The following is a 20,124-nucleotide window of genomic DNA, read 5'->3' as shown; positions in this document are numbered from 1 at the left end:
AACTCTTCTCTTATGTTCTGTTTATTTGGTGAATGACAATAATTTTTGAATGTTAAACCAACCTTACATTCCTGAGGAAAATTCTTGATATCATAATGATATCATAATGATCACGATATAATACTTTTTATATATTGCTTGATTTGGTTTACTAATATCTTACTAAGGATTTTTCTATGGTTTTTTTTTTTGGTAAGTTTTTTTTAATGTTTATTTATTTTTGAGACAAAGAGTGTGAGCCGGGGGAGGGGGGAGCGGGGGGGGTGGGCAGAGAGAGAGGGAGACACAGAATCCGAAGCAGGCTCCAGGCTCTGAGCTGTCAGCCCAGAGCCCAATGCAGAGCTCGAACCCACAAATCGCAAGATCGTGACCTGAGCCACCCAGGCACCGCTGTATCTATGTTAAGGGACACTGATGGTAATTTTCTTTTTCTGTTATGTGTTTCTCAGGTTTTAGGATGAGTTATGGCAGCCTGATAAAATGAAGTGTTCCTTCACTTTACTTAGGAAGTGTCACACTTCACTTAGGAAGTGTTCCTTCTTCCTCTGTTTTCCGGGAGGGCTTGTGTAAGAATGCTTTATTCCTTAGGTTTCCTAGAATTCACTAGAGGAATGAGCAGAGACTAAAGGTTCTTTGTAGGGAGGTTTCTGAGAATGGATTCAGTACCTTTAATAAATCTGGGGCTTTTCCAGTTTTCTCTTTCATCTCATGTCAGCTTTGTCACTGTGTTTTTCAGAATTTGTCGGTGAATTCAGCCGGTGAATTTCTTAGCATGAAGTTGCTCATAATATGCCCTTATCCTTTTAATGTCTGTAGTTCTCCGTAGATGAGCCTTCATTCCTCACGTTGGTAATTTGTGTTCTTTCTACCTTTTTTGTAACCAGTCTGGCCGGGGCATTTAACTTTCAAAGAACCAGCTTTGGCTTTGTTAATATTCTCTATTGTTTATCTGTCTTCTATTTCTTTATTCTTTATTATTTTTTCTACGTATTTTGGTTTCACATTGCTGCTTTTTCCAGCTTTTTAAAGCCCGGCCTTACGTTACTAATTTGACATCTTCCTTCTTTTCTAATATAAACTTTTGAGGCTTCACACACTGCTTTGCTCCATGCCACAAATTTGGATATGCTGTATCGTTATCATTCAGTTCAAACTGTTTTCTAATTTTACTTTTAGAAATGTATTGCTTAATTTCTAAATATTTGGGTTTTTCTGTATATCCGATTAGTGATTTCAGTTTAATCTTATTTTGGTCAGAGAATGTTCTGGTCAGAGAATATTCTGTATGGTTCCAGTCATTTTAAATATATGGAGACTTGTTTCATGCCCCACCATGTAATTGACCTTGGTGATCATGTGCACTCGAAGAGAACGTGTATTCTGCTGTAGTTGGATGCAGCATTCTTTAAATACCCGTGGGTCAGGGGGGTTGACAACATTCGCCAGAAATCAGAAGTTCTAGGACTTCACGGATTTGGGCAGATTTCTATCAGGTGCTAAGAAAGTGTTAAAATGTCCTGCTATGAGTGTGGAATCCTCGGTTTCTTCCCCAGTCAGTTTTGGCTTTGTGTATTTTATCTCGAGCAGCGCTCTTTGGAACCACCATCACAGTCAAGACCTAGAACATTTCCATCGTGTCCAGAAATTGCCTCTTGGTCTTTGTGTGGTCTCCCAGGCCCTGGCAACCACTGCTCTGTTTCCACTGCCTATATTTTCGCCTTTTTCAAAATGTCATAGATTGGATCCATACAGTGTGAAGCTTTTTGTGCTTCTGCCGTGAGTATAGTGCTTTTGACATTGTCCTGTTTGTTTTTTTAATGAATCCCTCTCTTTTTTTTTAATGTTTACTTTTTTTTTTCTTTCTTTTTATTTTTTTATAATTTTTTTTTTAACGTTTATTTATTTTTGAGACAGAGAGAGACAGAGCATGAACGGGGGAGGGGCAGAGAGAGAGGGAGACACAGAATCAGAAACAGGCTCCAGGCTCTGAGCCATCAGCCCAGAGCCCGACGCGGGGCTCGAACTCATGGACCGCGAGATCGTGACCTGAGCTGAAGTCGGACGCTTAACCGACTGAGCCACCCAGGCGCCCCAAATGTTTATTTACTTTTTGAGAGAGAGAGAGAAAGAGAGCAAGCCAGTGAGGGACAGAGAGAAAGAGAGAAATCCCAAACAGGGTCTGTCCCGTTTGGGACTCAGCATGGAGCCCAGTGCAGGGCTCGAACTCAAGAACCGTGAGATCGTGACCTGAGCCAAAACCAAGAGTCAGACACTTAACTAGCTGAGCCACCCAGGCGCCCCTGCCCTTACTGTTGCATACGTCAGTAGTGTGTCCTTTATTTTTATCGCTGTTTGGAATGACATTGTTGATGTACCACAGTTTATCTGCTTATCAGTTTAAAGATACTTCATTTGGGGGCGCCTGGGTTCCTCAGTCGGTTACGCATCCAACTTCAGCTCAGGTCATGATCTCATAGTTCGTGAGTTCGAGCCCTGCGTGGGGCTCCGTGCTAACACCTGGAGCCTGGAGCCTGCTTCAGATTCAAGGTCTCCCTCTCTCCCTGCCCCTCCCCCGCTCATACTCTTAGTCTCTCTCAAATATTAACAAACATTAAAAAAAGGGTTTTTTTTAATAAACATATTTCATTTGTTTCCAATTTTTACCAACTGCAAATAAAGCCAGCGGACCTTCAGATGCAGGTTTTGTGTGAACAGAAGGTTCCATCTCTCTTGGGTGAACACCTCGGAGCACACCCACTGAGCCGAAAGTAGGTGTGTGTTCCACTTGGTGAGAAAGTAGCCAGCTACTTTCCAGGTGGTGGCTTCGTGGTACTTCCCCAGCAGTGGCCTGCCATGAGGGTGAGAGAGTGAGAGAGAGAAAGAGAGAGAGAGAGAGCGCGCGTGCGCTCGGGCCGCTCCGCACCCTCGCCGCCTGGGCCGCTCGCCTTGCGAGCACTCGCTGCTGCAGCAGGTGTATGAGTGTCTGCCTGACCCCCACAATGCTGGGCATCTCCAGGTGCTTGTTTGCCATCCGTCCTTTTTTTCTTTTTTTTTTTTTTCTTTTAAGCAAAGTCTTCATTCAGATCTTTTGTCTGTTTTCGGGTTGTTTGGTCTCTCTTTTTTTTTCGGGTTTTTTTTTTTTTTTTTTGCCTGTTCTTCGTCAGTTCTGGAGTTGCGTTTCTTCCGAAGGATGTTGTCCTTTAACAGATTTGTTCTTTCAGTGCTCTGAAGATGTTATTCTACTGGTTTCTGGCCTCCATTCTTTCTGATGACACATCAGTGGTCATCTGAATCATTATCCCCCTGCATGTGATGTCTTTTTTTTTTTTTTTTCCTGGCTATTGACCTTTCTGTTCTGTTTTTTTGTTGTTTGTTTTTCACTTTTGTTCTTCAACAGTCCACACCTAAAATGTACCTACATGTGTTTTTGCTATATTTATGCTGCTTGCGGTTTGCTAAACCTCTTGCATCTGTAAATTTATTCCTACGTGAAATTTGGAACTTTTAGGCCATTAATTCTTCAAATATTTATTCCCGCCCCACTCTCTTTCTGGGACCCTAATTACTTAAACTCTAAACCTCTTGAGGCTCTGCCCATTAGTCTTCAGTATTTTTTTTTTCTCTTTGTTCTTTGTATTGGATAATTTCTGTTGATCTGTCTACAAGTTCACAGATGTCTGTCCGCTCCAGTCTGCTGTTCAGGCCATGCACTGAATATTGTCTTTGAGCATAAAGAAGCTGCTTTCTAAAATCCTTATCCAGGGGCACCTGGGGGGCTTAGTCGGTTAAGCATCCAACTTCGGCTCAGGTCGTGATCTCATGGTTCGTGAGTTTGAGACCCACGTCGGGTTCTGTGCTGACAGCTCAGACCCCAGAGCCTGCTTCAGATTCCATGTCTCCCTCTCACTCTCTGCCCCTCCCCTGCTTGCACACTGCCTCTCTCTCAAAAATAAACAACGTTTTAAAACAATAAAATACTTATCTGCTAGTTCCAGCATCTGGGTCGTCTGGGTTTGGTCTTAGTTCATTATCTCTTTCTCTTGTACATCTAGATGTATAGAGTGGTTTATATTATTGTGGGTAGGGCCGCCTGGGTGGCTCAGTCGGTTAAGCGGCCAAGTTCAGCTCAGGTCATGATCTCACGGTTCGTGGGTTCAAGCCCCGCGTCGGGCCCTGTGCTGACAGCTCAGAGCCTGGAGCCTGATTCAGATTCTGTGTCTCCCTCTCTCTCTGCCCCTCCCCAACTCACACTCTGTCTGTCCCTGTCTCTGTCTCTTAAAAGTAAATTAAAAATAAATAAATAAAATTTAAAAAATTAATTAAAACATTAAAAACAAATACAAATATACTGTGAGTATTGTGTATTGTGAACAGTACATGGTAGAGACTCTGTAGTCTATTATGATTCCCAAAGAAGCGTTCATTTTTCCTTTTTAAGGTAATTAATTTGGCTGAAGTCAGACTGCAAACTGGGACTCAACCTGTGTGGCAGCAGCTAGGCCAGCACAATTATTTCACTGTCCGCTAAGGCCATGGATAGACCAGGGACCGCTGGGGGTTTGTGCCACATATATACCAAGAATTTGGGGTTTCCCATCTCTGATTCCCCTTGTTGGAGGGCCTCTCTTCCCATCTGCTGTGGTTGCCTCCAAACTCTGAGCGCTGGGTCTGCAATCTCCTAGAACCACAGAGTTCTTTCCAATGTTACCTGGCCACCGGTAGCCCGCCGAGACCTGTCCTCAGGCTAAAAGCTGTTAACGAAAACCGGGAAATTTCCCAGTGCTCTTCCTCGCTCTAGACTTTCAGGGTCCTGTGTCCCCACCGCTCTGCCCAGAGATCTTGTTAGTGGCCGGAGTTCGCATGGGTTCCCTGTGGGGTGACTGCTCCCAGAGGCGCTACTTGACCGTTACTGGACGCGGAAGCTCTTGAACTTGCCACCTTTAGAAATCTTCACAAGCTTCTCTCACTTCGATAAATTGAGGGCTGAGATGACCCTGCCTCCAGGACCCCTGGAGGTGCGCGCTCCCGTCTTCTCGGGCCACCTTCACTCTGGTCACGTGGTTGTCGTTGCTTTGCCCTTGAGGTTAGTAGATAGTGTGACCTTTCTTCTGTCACAGACTGCAAATCCAGCAACTGCGCTTTGGAATCGAGAGCAGAAGGTGTGTCGCTCACGAAGCCAGTGGGCTCCGGGTTCCTCATAACTGGTGGTGTTCAGTGCGTCTCTTTCCGTGACTGCGGTCTCCGTAACCGTGCCCTGGAAACGTGACTCCTCCTGAGCGTTCTGTTTTGTTTTTGTTTTCAGGTTAAACAGGGCCAGTCAGACTTACTTCTTCCCTATTCATTTGACGGACCAGCTCCTTCCCAGCGCCGTGTTCTATGCCACCGTGGGGCCACTCGTGGTCTACTTCGCTCTTCACCGCCTGGTCATCAAGCCGTACCTCAGGGCTCAAAAAGAGAAGTGAGTTCAGAGCATGTCACGGGCACGTCCGTAGACAACTCTGTGCTTCGGTTTTCCTGCCTTTTAGACGGAGATGATGATACTAGAACCTACTCAGAGGGTTGTTAGGAAAATTCCATTAACTAATCCGTGTAAAGGCCCAGCATGGTGTCCGGTCCGTAGTAAGTGCTCAGTACTGGCTCTTCTCACGGCGGTACTGCTGCCGCGGGCCCATCGCTCCTCCTTCCTACTGCCAGAAAGGGAAGCTGGTTTACAAAATTGTGCAGACTGTGCACCGCCAGCACAGGAGACAGAGCCACCGGTCCCCATCTTTTCGTGGCACTGAGTTCAGGAGGAGTGGGTTTGCGTTCTTACATATAGGCGCACATTGACCAGAGTCTCTGAAGTTACAGAAACGTTTATTTGTTTTGCAGTTGCTTGTAGATAACCCACTGGAACATTACACCCAGTCTGAGAGGTGGTGTAGACTCGTAACTTACACCAGTCTGAGGTAGTAAGTCATTGAGCTTAGAGATTCTCCTCTGTGGGGCCCCTCTTAGCGTTTGAATCACTGGAGTTCGGGGCCCTGATTCCCCAGGAGGCTCCTCGAGCAAAGATCGTGTGGGGTCCAGTCTTCTGAGGGGACGGGTGTATGCTACCTGTGCTTTGCTGCAAGAAAGTATATTTTGTATCCAAAGCAGTAAGTACTGTCCCGCCCAGAGCGTTACGTAGCAATCCAGAAGGCGTCATCCCCCGTGGCCCTTGCCTCTCTGGCCGCTCACTGTGCTGAGATTCTTGTCGGGTGGGGGCCTCTTCGCACAGCAGTGGGCTTCCCCGGGTGCTCCGGTGCGGAGGGCGGGCAGAGCCGTCCAGGGACGAAAGAAGGGGAAGCTGCAGAGGCCTAAAATGAACAGACTTGCCTGAGACTGTCTTGGAAACATTTTCTAAGGCTCCGGAACGAGGCGTGCAGGAAGATCTCCGACTGTTCGCTGGGCGCCGGGCCAGCCAGGGGCTCTCCTGCCTCCCTCCACGCTAACATGTGCCTTGTGTTTTTCTCACTTGAGGGAGTTGGAAAAGCAAAGGGAAAGCACAGCCACTGACATTCTCCAGAAGAAACAAGAGGCGGAAGCTGCCGTAAGTGCCGTAGAGACACGAGCCGGAAGTCCTCCCGCTCCAGGGGCCTCCGGATGTCGCCGCGCTGCCGCACAGAGCAGACCGCGCTGCGGGCCCCGCTCCCTTTGCCGGCCCGCACGCCTAGGACCCGGGCTCCGGGATCACCTCACGCTCTGCGTGTGGGCCTCCAGGGCCAACGGCTTCACTGGTCATTTTAGTCTCTGTATTGCTTATGGGACGCACTGCCGGGAACTTCAGTCCCTGTCCTACAGATTAGATGCACTTGCCCTCAAAAGGCATAACAAGGTTTTCTAAGAACTGGAAGGTACTGTCTTCCTTTTCTTCCCTGTACGTGAATTGTTTCTATGTGACCTCACAGAGATTCCCAGCCTAAGTGTAGGGGTACCGTCGGGTTCTCCGAGAGCAGAGGAGGGGCTGAAGCGCAGCCAGGCCCGGGACTAGAGCTCTGCACAGGGACGCAGGGCCCGGGGAGGGCGCTGACGGTGGCCATCCTTGTTCTTTGCAGGTCCGGTTGATGCAAGAATCTGTCCGAAGAATCATTGAGGCGGAGGAGTCCAGAATGGGTGAGAAGGCGTGGCCTCTCTCGGGGCAGGGTGGGCGCCGGGGGTCTCGAAGGAGCACCGTGTTCTCACGGTCCAGCTGTGCGAGGGGTGCCCGGCCGAGACCTGCCTCTGCTCAGACTGAGCCCGTCCTCAGGGCTCATCATCGTCAACGCCTGGTACGGCAAATTCGTCAACGACAAGAGCAAGAAGAGCGAGAAGGTGAAGGTGATCGACGTGACTGTGCCCCTCCAGTGCCTGGTGAAGGACTCGAAGCTCATCCTCACGGAGGCCTCCAAGGTACAGCACGCGCCCACGGGGTTCGGTCAGGAAGGGCCTTTGGGGAGGGGGCCCAGCCTGGCGCCTCGGAGCGGCCGTTCCATCGCAGCGGAATCCCTCGTGCTGCTGGCACTTGCTGTGCGGGGTGCGGCCCCCGCCCAGGTTCTGTTTACACTGGAGCTAATTCCTTCGTTCGTTCACGCAGCAAGTGTCTATTAGTGTTTATGGAGCACCTACCATGTGGCAGGTAGAGCAGTGAACAAAATCTACGTCCTGCCTTCATGCCTACGTTCTGCGTGCCCCTTGCCTTTTTCCAGAAAGAGCGTGAGCTCTCCTGTGGCACGTTTGACACTCACCCTGGAGCCCGGGACGGGGACGGTAAAGGCAAATTAAAATGCAGTTAGCTCCGGCCAGACGGGAGAGCTAGCGTGGGACAGGGGGTCTGTGTTGAGAGAGAAGTCTAGGCCCACGTAGGCTGCTTTCTGACATTCTCAGGCACCAAAGTTTGCCTCTTGCGTGGGCGGCTCCTGAGGGAAAGTCCAGGCCCGTCCACACTGCGCCTTCAGGTGGCAGCGGACAGCCACGGTGCTGGGTTTTAAATGACCACCTCAAGTCAACTCGAGTGATACTGTGTCTGTTACAGGCCGGGCTGCCCGGGTTCTATGACCCGTGTGTAGGTGAGGAGAAGAACCTCAAAGTGCTTTACCAGTTCCGCGGCGTCCTGCACCAGGTCATGGCGCCAGACGGCGAGGCGCTTAGGATACCAAAGCAGTGTGAGTAGCTGCGCCTTGGCCGGCGTGGGCCAGGGAGAGGCCCTCAGCCACTGATGGGGACCGGGACATCGAGGTGGATGACAGCCACCTTCCCTCTGTTATCCGCCTGGGAGCGATGACTTGTCAGAGCCTGGGACGCGCTGCCCGGCGGAGGGGTGGCGGCCCTTCCCCGGGGGGGGTCTGAGTGAGCCCGTGGCCTGGAAGCTGCAGCCTGGGTGGCCGGGTAGGAAGCAAACCTGGCTGCTCCTGTGCTCCGGAACCGGTTGATTGTCGAGCGCCTTGCACGCTGCTCAGCCGGAGGCCAGGCAGCCTCTGGGCAGCGGATGGCAGAGCCCCCAGTGGAAGGAGGGCGTGGGGACAGTTGCCTTTTGATACATTCAGTTTGTCTCTTACAGCTCACAGGATTGATACAGACGGATAAACTGCTTGAGAAACCAGATTTCCAAGAGGCTGCAAAAAATCTTTTCCCGGGAGTCTACAAATTCGGAAGCAGGGAAAAAACCCAGACATCAGATGTGTTTATTTTATATTACTCCTATAGAAGGTGGTACCGTATCAATTATGTGGAGGGACACACAGACACCCCGCTTTCATGGGTGCTGTAGGTAGGACTCGGGCAGCCCCACCTGGACCAGAGCCGCAGCGTGGCCTGTGGCTGTTTTCCCAAGGATCATGTCCCCGGAGGGAAGGGCCCTCGGCCCCCACCCCAGCCCATCCCCAGGTTCCTGAGCCCGAGGGCTGACTGCAGCCTCCCAGTAGCTCTCAGTCTGTCTTGAGGTATTTATGAAATGTCCTGCCTCACACATAGGACTGTGAACTACTTTTCCTAACATCCACAGAGCATGGAAAACAAAATGGAAAAGAAGGAAGGTGTTCTCATGAGTCTCACGAGCAGAGGCCTCCAGAACAAGTGAGCGTCTGTCCGGTCAACTTCCCCAAAACCACTTTTTCCTGCTGAAATATCATTCAGTGAATCTGGAGAGGAATGTGTGGGTTTATAAATCTGCTTTTTATCTCAGAACGAATGGTTTTGGAAATTAGTGTCTTTTTTCCCCCCTCCCAGAACTTCTCGAATCATTCCACTGGCAGATGGCTTGGGACAGAGCGGTATAACCCCCGGTCCCAGGGTCCATCCCTGTCACAGGTCACTTCCTCCCAGGAGCCACCCGTGTCCTTGTGGAGAGAGGCAGGTGCGAGCTAAGCCATCCGCCATCCCTCTCAGCCTGCCCCCCCCCACTCCCCGCCCCCCACGGTTCAGCCTGACCTGCCTTTGCCCCCCACACTGGAGCACCGGAGCGGGGAGGAGAGGGGGAGCCCGGGCGGAGACCCTGGCCCAGGTACGTGCCAAATCCCAAGCGCCGGGAGAGCCAGGCGGGCCTCGCTTGCTCTCTCACTCACAGCCAGCAGGTGGCGCTGCTGCTCCCACACCTCCTCATGGGGTCCGGTGTCCGCCCCCCTGGGTCCTCTTCCCTCACTCGGTTCGCTCTGTGGATGCAGAATACTTAGGAGCCGGGATGCTCCTGAACAGCCCGGAGTGTTGACCAAGAGTCACCGCTGAGCAAAGAGGCCCCCCTGGACGGTGGTGGCCGTGACAGCCCCCTGCAGCTGTCGCTGAAGTCAGGCTTCACTCCCCAGCGCCGGTACCGAAGTAATCGCTAACACCCCTCTCCTCCAGTTTTCAAAAACAGTTCAGGTCGTCCAATTCTGTAATATTTATCTCTCTCTCAAAAAGTTTTCCTCTGAGCTGCTGCTCTGAATGTAAATCGTGCAATAAGCGTGGTGTGAAACATCGGACTTTGGGGCGCGGCCGTGCGCTCCCTCCGCGGCAGGTGGCTCGTCAGGGCACCGATTCTCGCAATTTTGTTTGAAACGGACTGTACGGAAGGCGCTCTCTTATCGTAATAAATCTTTCCTGAAAACGGGATAGTGTTTTAATGCATCTTGTGTGTTCATTTTCAGGGATGGGCAAAATAAAGTAAGTGCCCCCCCCCCCCAAGGCCTCATTCCATCCTTTATTCTTTGTTATTTAAACCACATTTTTAACAGTTCTTTTTTATTTTGAAAGAGCCAGGGAGGGGCAGAGAGAGAGCAAGAGGGAAAATCCCACAAACCGTGAGATCATGACCTGAACCAAAATCAAGAGTTGGATGCTTAACCTGCTGAGCCACCCAGGTACCCCTTTAACTACTTTTTTAACTGTGAGGCCGAACTTGAAGCCATGATTCAGTTTTACACATTAGACATTTGCCCAGGAAACGGGAGTCAGGACATCACTTAGGATCGTTTTCCCGTTTGTTGTTTTTGTTTGGTTTTGTTTTTATTAAAGTCACCTTTATCATAGCCAAAGGTGGTCATGCCCTGCCCTTCCTGCGCTTCCACAGGAAACACGAAGTCAGTCTTCTCAGCAGCCACAAAGGACGGGAGGAGAGAGGGCCTCCAGCTAGCGCCTCCAGGTCTCTTCCCACCGCTCTGAACACAGAGCCCTCCTGTGAAACCGTCCATAAGCCACAATGGCATAAAGCGAAGAGGCAATTACTGTTCGTTTGTATGGAAACGTTCTGAGCATTCCCAGGTCCAAAAAACCATCCCAGGTTTTTCAGATACTTTAGGCCACATCTTACTAACGGACACATAAAATCGAGCTGAAGCACAGAGGCTCGCAGACAGCTGGGCGCTCGGCGGCTCGAAGCCGAGACTCGCTCCCGGGAAGGGGCCCGGCAGTGCCCGGTGCAGAACCAACACCGGTTGCTAGTTCTGCTTTTCGCCTTTTCTCGCGAGAGTGGAAATCCTCCTCCGACCTCTTTAGGTTAGCGAAAGCAGGTACTGATGCAGGTCGACTGTGAAAGCAAACGGTGTAACCCAGGCTCTCGAGAAACAGAACTCCTACACTGGTTTTCAAGTAAAGAAGGAAAACCGGTGGCGTAGGAAGACGCTTTATTATGTCTTTCGCTCAGACTGGGCCGGGGAAGGGGGGAAGGAGGCACGCCTGATCTCGGAGGCTGGTCCCAGCCACTCGGAGCCGCCGTCCTCCAGGTGACCCAGGGCCTGGGCCCAGCTGCCCCGCCAGGAAGTGCACTTCCTCCCCAGCGGGGGCGCCCCGTGCAGTGGCTCTGAAGACCCCCGCCCAAGCTTTTGTCAAAAGGACAGCTGTCACCTCCGGGAGCACCGAGCTCCTCTTGATCACGGTCCGGCCCTGTCCTGGGGCTGATGCCACTAAACTTCCCCTGAGGTGGCCCGGGCTCCTCACCACGGGCTTGACCCGGCACGCCTCACTGTCCCTTTGCCTGTCAGCGGCAGGACTGAAAGGTACGCGGCCAGCGCCCCAGAGCCACCGTCCCACCCCCCAGAGAGGCTCCGACAGGAAAGCCTGGCCGTGCGGCTCAGCTCTGCTGCTCTGGCGACGGCCTGGCCTGGAGTCCCGGCTGGCCCGCTCTGTGGGCGCGGAGGCGGCTGGACATCCTCTGTATCACCAGCCTCTGAGCCTTCAAGCGTTTTCGGAGCTTCTCATTTTCCTTCAGAGTCAGGAAGAGTTTTTTTTTTAGGGCATCTAAGTCCAAAAGGGCGTAGCTGTGATCGGACGGCTGTGCGGGGCTGGCCGGCTGACCAGGCGCCTGGCTTGCCTGCGGTCTCTGCGGCGAGACCTGAGGACACAGCGCGTGAAGGCGAGGCGGGGCCCAGGGCCGAGAGCCAGGGCCGAGAGCCAGGGCCGTGGCGGGCGGGGACACGGCCCGGCCCGGCCCTCGATGCCACAGCACCCCTGATGTCCCCACCTGCCCGTTCTACTCGGAGGGTCCGAGATCGGGGCCACGGGCTGTGGGGCTCCCACTTGGGCACCGGATTGCTTCATTCTGTTTGTAGGGAGCCCCCACCCCCGTGTGGAGCCCGAGCGACCACACGCTGCCTTCGTACCCGGGACCCGCATCTTACCTGTTCTACGGGGCTGCCGGCGTGTGGGGGCAGTGCTTCGAGGGCGGCGTCCGTCTTCCTCCCCAGGCCACACTCCGCGGGCCCCGCCTCGGAGACCACCTAGGGACAGCAGGGCGGAAGCGGGCAGCACACCCGGGATCCCCTCACGCCGTCCCGGGGGACGGCCGCGGCCAGGGGACCGGTGCAAACAGTTAACAGCCAGCCTGCCCTTCGGGGCCTGGACTCGGGCCCTCGGAAATCGGGCACGAGCCACGCCGACATGCTCGCCATGCTCGCAGTGAGACAGGAAGGAGGCCCGGGAGGCTCCGCCTCCCCTTTTCTAGGAGAACCTGGAATCCTCAACCCTGGCTTCTGCGGAGCGCGCGACAGACCCCTGCAGGCCAGCCCGGGGGCAGGTGCTGCTGCGCAGTGTCCCCGTCGAGGCCCGGGTCCTGACTTGGGGTGCCAGCGCGGACTCACCTCCTCCTTCTCTGGGTCCGCATCTGCACCCCCACCGGCCGGGTCCGTGTTCTCCCTCACCAGCTGCAAGAGACAGAGCAGTGGACACAGGCCCCGGACTCTGCTCCTGGGAGGCCGAGGAGACCCCGAGAACCCCACTGGGTGCCCGGCCGCGTGCATCTGTCCCCACTGCTCAGCCCTGAGTGTTCAAACGACGCTCTGAACCCAGCCCAGCTGTCATCACCACATCTGTCTCTCTCTCTCCCCGAATCTTAGGTCAGAGGCCCATGGACAGGCCCTGTGAAGCCACAGACCGAATTCCTACGTGTCACCCCAGGGCCTGACATGCTAGGCGCGTGGTAGTAGGTGACTCACATTTGGCTCATTGAGTGGCAGCCACGTAGGAGACAACATCCAACTCAGGGCCTGCAGCCAGTCCGGGGCGTCCACGGAGCCGAGCCACCGGCCACGGGGCCAGAACCAGCTGCCCACGCTAGCTTCCGGCCCCGGGCCTGGACAGCACCCAGGGGCAGGCTCACAGACGTCCCCCGAGCTTTAAACTGTAATGTCACTTCAGGGGCAAACCTTTTACCACGAACGCGTGCGAAGCTGTCAAACTCCCATCAGCGACACGCACTGACGGAGAAGATGACTGATCAGAGGGCACAAAGTTTGGGTCAAGCAAAATGACAAAATTCTGGCCTCTGCTGCACAAACATCGTGCCGTGGTTAACAGTACTCTGTTGTACATTCAAAAGTTTGTCCAAGGGGCGCCTGGGTGGCCCAGTCGGTTAAGCGTCCAACTTCAGCTCAGGTCGTGATCTCATACTTCGTGGGTTCGAGCCCCACATCGGGCTCTGTGCTGACACCTCGGAGCCTGGCACCTACTTTGGATTCTATGTCTCCCTCTCTCTCTGCACCTCCCCCTGCTTGTGCTCTCTCTCTGTCTCAAAATTAAATAAACGTTAAAAAAAAAAAATTTTTTTTACCTCTGTCAAGAGAGTAGATCACACATTAAGTGTTCTTACCAGTCAAAATTGAATATATATCAAATAAAAATAAACGGCCTTCCATGCTGAAATAACAAAAAAACAGACACGCATGGAGAACCTACTTTGTGGGGCGCCTGGGTGGCCCAGTCGGTTAAGTGTCTGCCTCTTCGTTTTGGCTCAGGTCATGACCTCGGGGTTCGTGAGTTCGAGCCCCGCGTCAGCTCCGTGATGAGCCCGGGGCCTGCTTGGGATTCCCTCCCCACCTCCACCCCCCCCCCCCCCCCCCCCCGCTCATGCCAGCTTGCACTCTCGCTCTCTCTCAAAATAAACTTGAAAGAAAGAGAGAGAAAGAAAGAAAGAAAGAAAGAGAGAGAAAGAGAGAGGAAGGAAGGAAGGAAAGAAAGAGAGAGAGAAAGAGAAAGAAAAAGAGAGAGAGAAAGAGAGAGAAAAAGAAAGAAAAAAAGAAAGAAAGAAAGAAAGAAAGAAAGAAAAAGAAAGAAAGAAAGAAAGAAAGAAAGAAAGAAAGAAAGAAAGAAAGAAAGAAAAAGAAAGAAAGAAAGAAAGAAGAAAGAAAGAAGGAACCTAGTCTGTTCAGGCCACAGTCTTGGTGAAACAAATCCCTGCCCTCAGCCGAGTGCGGCAGCTGGTGGTGGTGCCCGAGGGAGCCGGCCCAAAGGGAAGGAAGGCCAGTGGGGGGCAACGGACACGGCGGCCGGGAGGTCCCTCCAGGGCACCTGAGGGCAGAGGCCCCGACGCGGGGCTTGCCGGGCACACGGCCGCACGCGGGCTCACGCGTCCTCACCCCGTAACTCCCTTCCCTCTCGCTCCCAGGAGCAGCCGCTGCACGCGTAGCGGTCGGGTGGGTCGGCCTCGGCTCTGCTCCGCCACGACCCTGCCTTCCCGGTTCACACAGGTGCCCGCTGTGCGGCCCACACTCCGGGACTCGGGACACCTCTGGGATTTACGAAGTTCAGTATAATCCCCCTCGCGGCCTCGACGTCCCAAGGTCCTCGAGCTCTCTCCTGAGCCGAACCTGCACGTCCCGCGCCACCAGGCACGGCCCTTCGGTGTCTCGCCGGGAAATCAAACTCCGGGTGCACGGGGCCCGCCTCATCCGGGAGCCCCACCCTCCAGGGGCTCGGCAAGCGCTGCCCTCCCCCCGCCCCACCTCCTGGTCTGCAGAGTCCACGTGCTCTGGCGACCACCTGCACCTTCCTGCGACACCACAGGCCCCGGCCGGAGGGAGCCTGCCACAGCCGCGTCCCCACTGGCCTCCCCCAACAAGCCACGGTCTATCCAGGCCCGGCACCATCCGGCCCCTGCCACCCCCCGACCGGCCCGAGCTGATGCTGTTCGCGAGCGTGCCCCCCAGTCCCTCTCTACGTCTCCGCCCACACAGCCCCTGACCCCCTCCGCCACTGCATCTGTGGCCACCGTTGGTGCCCTGGCCAGAGCTCTCAGCCAGCGCGGGGGGGGGGGGGGGGGGGGGGGGCCCTGAGCGGCAGCAGCACTGCCCCCAGGGCCTTGACCACAGCTCTCAGGCCCCGGCTTGGCCACTCGGAAGGAAAGGACTAGGTCGAGGGGCACCTGCGTGGCTCAGTCGGTTCAGCATCTGACTCTTGATTCTGGCTGAGGGCGTGATCTCACGCACGGTTCATGAGTTCGAGCCCCGCATCGGTCTCTGTGCTGAACAGAGCTCGGCTGGGATTCTCTCTCTCCCTCTCACTCTCTGCCCCTCGCCCCGCCTCAAAATCAACTTAAAAAAAAACAAAACAAAAGGGTGAGGTCTGAATGTAACACAGCGGCCACCCAGTCCTGGGAAGGTCCTCACCGTGCAGCCTCAAGCCCAGCACACGTGAAACGCATCGAGGACCAAGCTTTTTGGCACACCCACCAGTTAGCTGCTTCAACAGCTTCTGGTCGCAAATATATATATATATATATATATATATATATATATATATATATATATATATATTTGTTTTTAAGTTTTTATTTATTTTTGAGAGACAGAAAGCAAGAGCGGGGGAGGGGCAGAGAGAGAGGGGGAGAGAGAATCCCAGGCAGGCTCCACGCTCACTGCAGAGCCCGATGTGGGGGCTCAAACCCACAGGTCATGAGATCACGACCTGAGCCGAAGGCGGACGCCTGACCAACTCGGCCACCCAGGCGCCCCAAGCGTGATCCATTTTTAAAGGGGCTCCAAACTGCAAATTACCTAAAGCAAAGGTCACGGCCAGTGGGGCCCCTGGGCTCTGAACCCTGGAGGCCTGACAGCACTGTGCTCGCTCGTTCTCAGCCTCCACCTTTGCTGTCCCTACAAACGCCCCCACCCCGCGTGCTGGGCGGTCCCCCGTGTGCTCACCTGCGCGGCATCCTGAAAGGCAAACACTGTGGGCACGGCATTCTGCTTCAGGTTTTTGCGGTTTCCAAAGGCGCTGAAGCACTCAGGTCGGAAGTGCTCGGAGCAGATGACCGTGTGCTGCTTGGGCTTGAAGTTGCCCCGGCCAATGTTCAGCACCCATTCCTTCAGCAGCTCCGGGCGGCTGAACGGGAACCTAGGAGGCAAAGGAGGGAGACAGGAAGGAACTTGCAAAGCTGATGTGGGCCCTGTAGACTTCTGAACTCTGAAAAATCCCACGAGGTATTTTAGCAGACAGCTTGGAAACTCCCGTAATCTCACTCTGCTAAACCACATCCAATTTCTGGAGGCTTCTGTCAGGGCCGGTTATGGCATCATTAGGAAACCTGGGGCCATGAACGTGGCCAGAAAACCTTCTGACGGTATACTTGCAGGGTGAGCTCGTGTGAGCTCCCTCAGGAGCCTGCCACGTGCGGCCCTGCCCCAGGCACTGGGAGGGAGGAATGAATAGGACAGTCCCACCCTCATAGAGCCAACCTTCGAGAATAGGAAAACAGACGGTAAACCAAACAGATCTGGACTGTGTAGGAATAAAGAGTAGGAAGTGGTCAGGAAGGCTTCCTAAGACGTGAGGTGATGCTGTTCGTGAGCGTGCCCCAGTCCATCTCTCTCTTCGTCTCCGCCCACACAGCCCCTGACCCCCTCCGCCACTGCACCTGCGGCCACCGTCGGTGCCCTGGCCAGAGCTCTCAGCCGGCGCGGAGGGGGCCCTGAGCGGCAGCGGCACAGCCCCCGGGGCCTTGACCACAGCTCTCAGGCCCCGGCTGGCCACTCGGAAGGAAAGGACGAGGTCGAGGGGCACCTGCGTGGCTCAGTCGGTTCAGCACCTGACTCTTGATTCCGGCTGAGGGCATGATCTCACGGTTCATGAGTTCGAGCCCCGCATCTGTCTCTGTGCTGAACAGAGCTCGGCTGGGATTCTCTCTCTCCCTCTCACTCTCTGCCCCTCGCTCCGCCTCAAAATCGACTTAAAAAAAAAGGATAAGGTCTGAATGTAACACAGCGGCCACCCAGTCCTGGGAAGGTCCTCACCGTGTGGCCTTTGAGCAGAAGCGGAAGGAAGCAGGAGCGTGAGCCCGTGGATATCTGAGGGAAGGGCTAAGAGCAAAGGCACCGGGATGGGGCCGTGGTCAGAGGCAGGCTTGGCTGGCAGGTGGGCAGTTGGTGGGAGGGGGGTGGGGCTGTGGGCAGAGGGTGATGGCAGAGGGAGGGCACCTGGTGACCGGGACCAGGATGTCAGCAGAGGGGTGACAGGCAGGCAGAGCTGGGATGTATTTTGAAAGCTGTGTGGCAAAGGTTGCCTGTGGGCCATAAAATAAAAGAGAAGGAAGGAGTTTCATGGATTACGATGGGAGAGGGAGGTACTGTAGAGGGGGAGGGGGCAGGTTTGGGGGACCAGAATTTTGGTTCTCTATGTTAACTGTTAAACGTGAGGCACCTCTTACATGTCCCTGCTGGAGTGGTGGGGGACACGTGTCAGAAGATGTATGTCAATGTGGGGGCCATCCCCATGTAAAGGGTGGTAAAGCCATAAGCCTGGGAGAGATCGGAGCCCTGGGGAGTAAGAGGGCATGGGGAGGGTACAAGACCACGGCCCTCACCCCGAAGGGCTCCAAGGCTAGTGTTGGAAACGAGGAGGACCCAGCAAAGGAGTCTGAGAAGGGACACTGTGACAGAGGAAGAGGTCATGGGGTGCCCTAGAAGCCAAGTGGGAGAGTGTCACGGGGGTCAGTGGTCAGCTGGGCCAAATGCTGCAGATGAGGATGGCCGCCACCAAGGGCTACTGGGGACCTGGCAGGGCACTTTTGTGGGAGTGGCCGCGGCAAGAGCCTGAATGAGTTGGAGAGAGAATCGGAGCAAGTCCACTCCAGGCGTAAGCCCGGCTGAAAGGAACAGATACGGGCACGGGGAAGACCTGTCCCGGCAACGTCTACGGTGACGTGCTTGAAATGGCCAAAAACCGGAGGCACCCAAATGCCCTTCATTGTAGAACAGGTCAATTCTGGTATATTCGTTCAGCGGAGCGCTGCTCCAGACGGAGAGGAAGGCACCGCGCTCCATGCGGGCGGCTCACAGCCAGCGGCGAGCAGAGCAGGAGACACAAGAAAAGCACAGTGGAGTCCACGTGTGAAGTTCAAAACAGCCCAAAGCGCCCCACGCTGACAGATGGCAGGATATGGGTCACCCCTGGGGATGAGAGGGAAGGAGGGGAGGGAGGGGGTGCGGCTGGGGGTTCCCTAGGGGCTGGTGAGATTATGAATCACAGCAGTGACGCCACGTTCACTTCGTGGAAAGGGCCGGACTGCGGAGGATTTGTGCGCTTTTCTGTAGGTCTTACGCTTCAATAAAAAGATTTACTTTGAAAAGGAAAATGATAATAGGAAAGGAAGAGGGGGCAGAGTGTGCCCAGCTGGCCCCGGGGTCGTGCTCGAAAGGCAGCACAAACACGGGCAGTGGCTGGAACCTGAGCTCTCTTGGGCAGAGAGCCGGTACCCCACCAGGCCCGACATGCTGCGAGCGCGGCGACAGACCCCACTCCCCCGACACCCTGGAGCGTTCTCACTCCTGCACGCCACCCTCCCTTCACGACAGGAGGTCTGGCCAGGGCTAAGAAGGGGCCAGCTCAAGGCAAACCCGATGGCCGTCACCATCACTCATTCATTTGGAAATGCATTCAGCCAGTACACACTGAGCACCTAAGCTCCAGGATGCACCCGCGAACAAGACCAAGACCCGGGGACGACAGGCACCAGAACTGCAGAGGGTGCTAGGGGCTGCGGGGCGCGGCCTGGGGAGGGGCGGCCCACGCCGGACCCCTCTGCTCGAGACCTTCCCGATGCGCCCTCAGCAGGTTGCTCAGCCTCTCCGACAGTCTCCCCACGCGCCGAGGCCGGCTAAGGCGGCACAGGGCCGCCGGTGACCCCGCCGGTCCCCAGGCCGCCGGCCCCTCTGCGAAGGGCCCCGCTACACGCCCTCGGGCCTCTCCGGCTGCCGGGCAGAGGCTCCGGCGTCCCCGCCCAGCGCGCCAGGCCTTGGGCTCCGGCGGGGGGTCGCGGCCGGTCGGCCGGGCGAGGGGTGTCGGCGGCCGGGCCCCCGCGCCCCACGGCGCCCCCGCCCCTCACCGGTGGAAGGTGAGCTGCTTCCTGCGGCTGCTGTAGCGGTTGCAGCACTGCCGGGCCGCGCACGACTTCGGCATCTCCAAACACCAGACCCAGGTGCCCCTAACAAAGATGGCGGCGTCGGGCCTGCGGGGCGGAGCCAGAGAGCGGGGCGGGGCCTGCGGGGCGAAGCCTGGCCTGCGGGCGGGGCGGGGCGGGGCCAGGGGGCAGCGAGGGGACCGTGGCGAGGCGGGGCCTCCAGGGCACTGCCGGGCCCGCGGACGAGAGCTGGGCTGTGGGCGGGGTGGAGCCAGGGAGCGGGGCGGGACCGCCGGGAGGCGGAGGCGGGCCTGCCTCTGTTCGGCTCCTGGGCCCGCCTCGCGAGCTCTCTCTGCCGCCCGCCTCGCTAGAGTCAGGTGGGCTCCGGGGTGCCCCGTTAAGGGGGTGCGCCCGGACCCAGCTCAGGCCAGACACCCCAAAAGCGCCGCGGGTGCAAGTTCCACCCATTCGCGAAAAAGCCCGTGGTCCTCACCTCCTTGCTTTGAAGAATCAAGACACACCCACCAAACAGCCTTGGACACCTGGAAACCAGAGAAGGGCTCGCGGCCCAAGCTGGCCAGCATTTCTAAGGTTTTAACAGGTGTTAATAACGTAGATTTGGGCTGCTCAAAGTCACTGGAGGTACTAGTTGACCACCAGTTGGGTCTCAGGTTAGAGGTAGGCAGACACAGCGGACAGAAGGAGCAGGCTATGGGGACCCCAGAGCGTAAAGGGGCAGGACGAGCACCCCTGGGAGACTGCAAACCCACTTGCAGAACCTCACGGGAGGCTGCAGTTTTTACAAAGCAGGTAGTCACTCACGGGGATTCAGGCTGATGCACACGGTGTGATGAAACGGTGAAAGCTATTCATACTGCGGTTTGTTTCTGGAGAATTTACTAGAGAGGTATATGAAGCGTTGTGGGCACTTTTCATCCTGCCAAACCAAACTCAGGCTTCACCTCCCCAAGTCTCTGTGTGATCACCGTTGGGGGGGGGGGGGGGGGGCGGGGCGGGGGTCAGCCACAGCTACGCCCTTCAGCACA

General features: G+C 55.3%; 2 protein-coding genes and 1 long non-coding RNA gene across 6 annotated transcripts in view; 2 read left to right on the top strand and 1 right to left on the bottom strand.

The window, feature by feature from the left end:
- DNAJC11 (DnaJ heat shock protein family (Hsp40) member C11) overlaps positions 1 to 10,086 on the top strand; it is a 71,381-nt gene extending 61,295 nt beyond the window's left edge. For both annotated transcript variants that reach the window (XM_043573680.1, XM_043573681.1), the window contains 6 exons: positions 5,303 to 5,458; positions 6,502 to 6,571; positions 7,077 to 7,134; positions 7,268 to 7,410; positions 8,033 to 8,162; positions 8,558 to 10,086. In XM_043573680.1, the coding sequence (XP_043429615.1) occupies positions 5,303 to 5,458; positions 6,502 to 6,571; positions 7,077 to 7,134; positions 7,268 to 7,410; positions 8,033 to 8,162; positions 8,558 to 8,583 (583 nt within the window). In that variant the 3' untranslated portion in view covers positions 8,584 to 10,086. The remainder of the gene's footprint in view (positions 1 to 5,302; positions 5,459 to 6,501; positions 6,572 to 7,076; positions 7,135 to 7,267; positions 7,411 to 8,032; positions 8,163 to 8,557) is intronic.
- A 199-nt stretch (positions 10,087 to 10,285) lies between these two features.
- On the top strand, positions 10,286 to 11,559 carry LOC122479876. The gene is made up of 2 exons (XR_006296451.1): positions 10,286 to 10,334; positions 10,504 to 11,559. It is a non-coding gene; the product is annotated as an uncharacterized LOC122479876 (long non-coding RNA).
- On the bottom strand, positions 11,080 to 19,185 carry THAP3 (THAP domain containing 3). Of its 3 annotated transcripts, none has more exons than XM_043573682.1 (5): positions 19,064 to 19,185; positions 15,885 to 16,077; positions 12,549 to 12,611; positions 12,090 to 12,188; positions 11,080 to 11,803 (listed from the first exon to the last, which is right to left on the bottom strand). In XM_043573682.1, exons 1-5 carry the CDS (start codon positions 19,135 to 19,137, stop codon positions 11,543 to 11,545), a joined length of 690 nt encoding a protein of 229 aa, XP_043429617.1. In that variant the 5' UTR covers positions 19,138 to 19,185; the 3' UTR covers positions 11,080 to 11,542. The 3 variants fall into 3 exon arrangements, with proteins under 3 accessions (XP_043429617.1, XP_043429619.1, XP_043429618.1); XM_043573684.1 differs by having other exon boundaries at positions 11,080 to 11,674; XM_043573683.1 differs by lacking the exon at positions 12,549 to 12,611.
- Positions 19,186 to 20,124: the final 939 nt, after the last annotated feature.

The sequence above is a fragment of the Prionailurus bengalensis genome, chromosome C1, assembly GCF_016509475.1.
Source record: "Prionailurus bengalensis isolate Pbe53 chromosome C1, Fcat_Pben_1.1_paternal_pri, whole genome shotgun sequence".
NCBI classification, from domain to species: Eukaryota; Metazoa; Chordata; class Mammalia; order Carnivora; family Felidae; genus Prionailurus; species Prionailurus bengalensis.
Note: the sequence above shows the minus strand (reverse complement) of the source record. Positions and strands in the feature narration are given on the sequence as shown.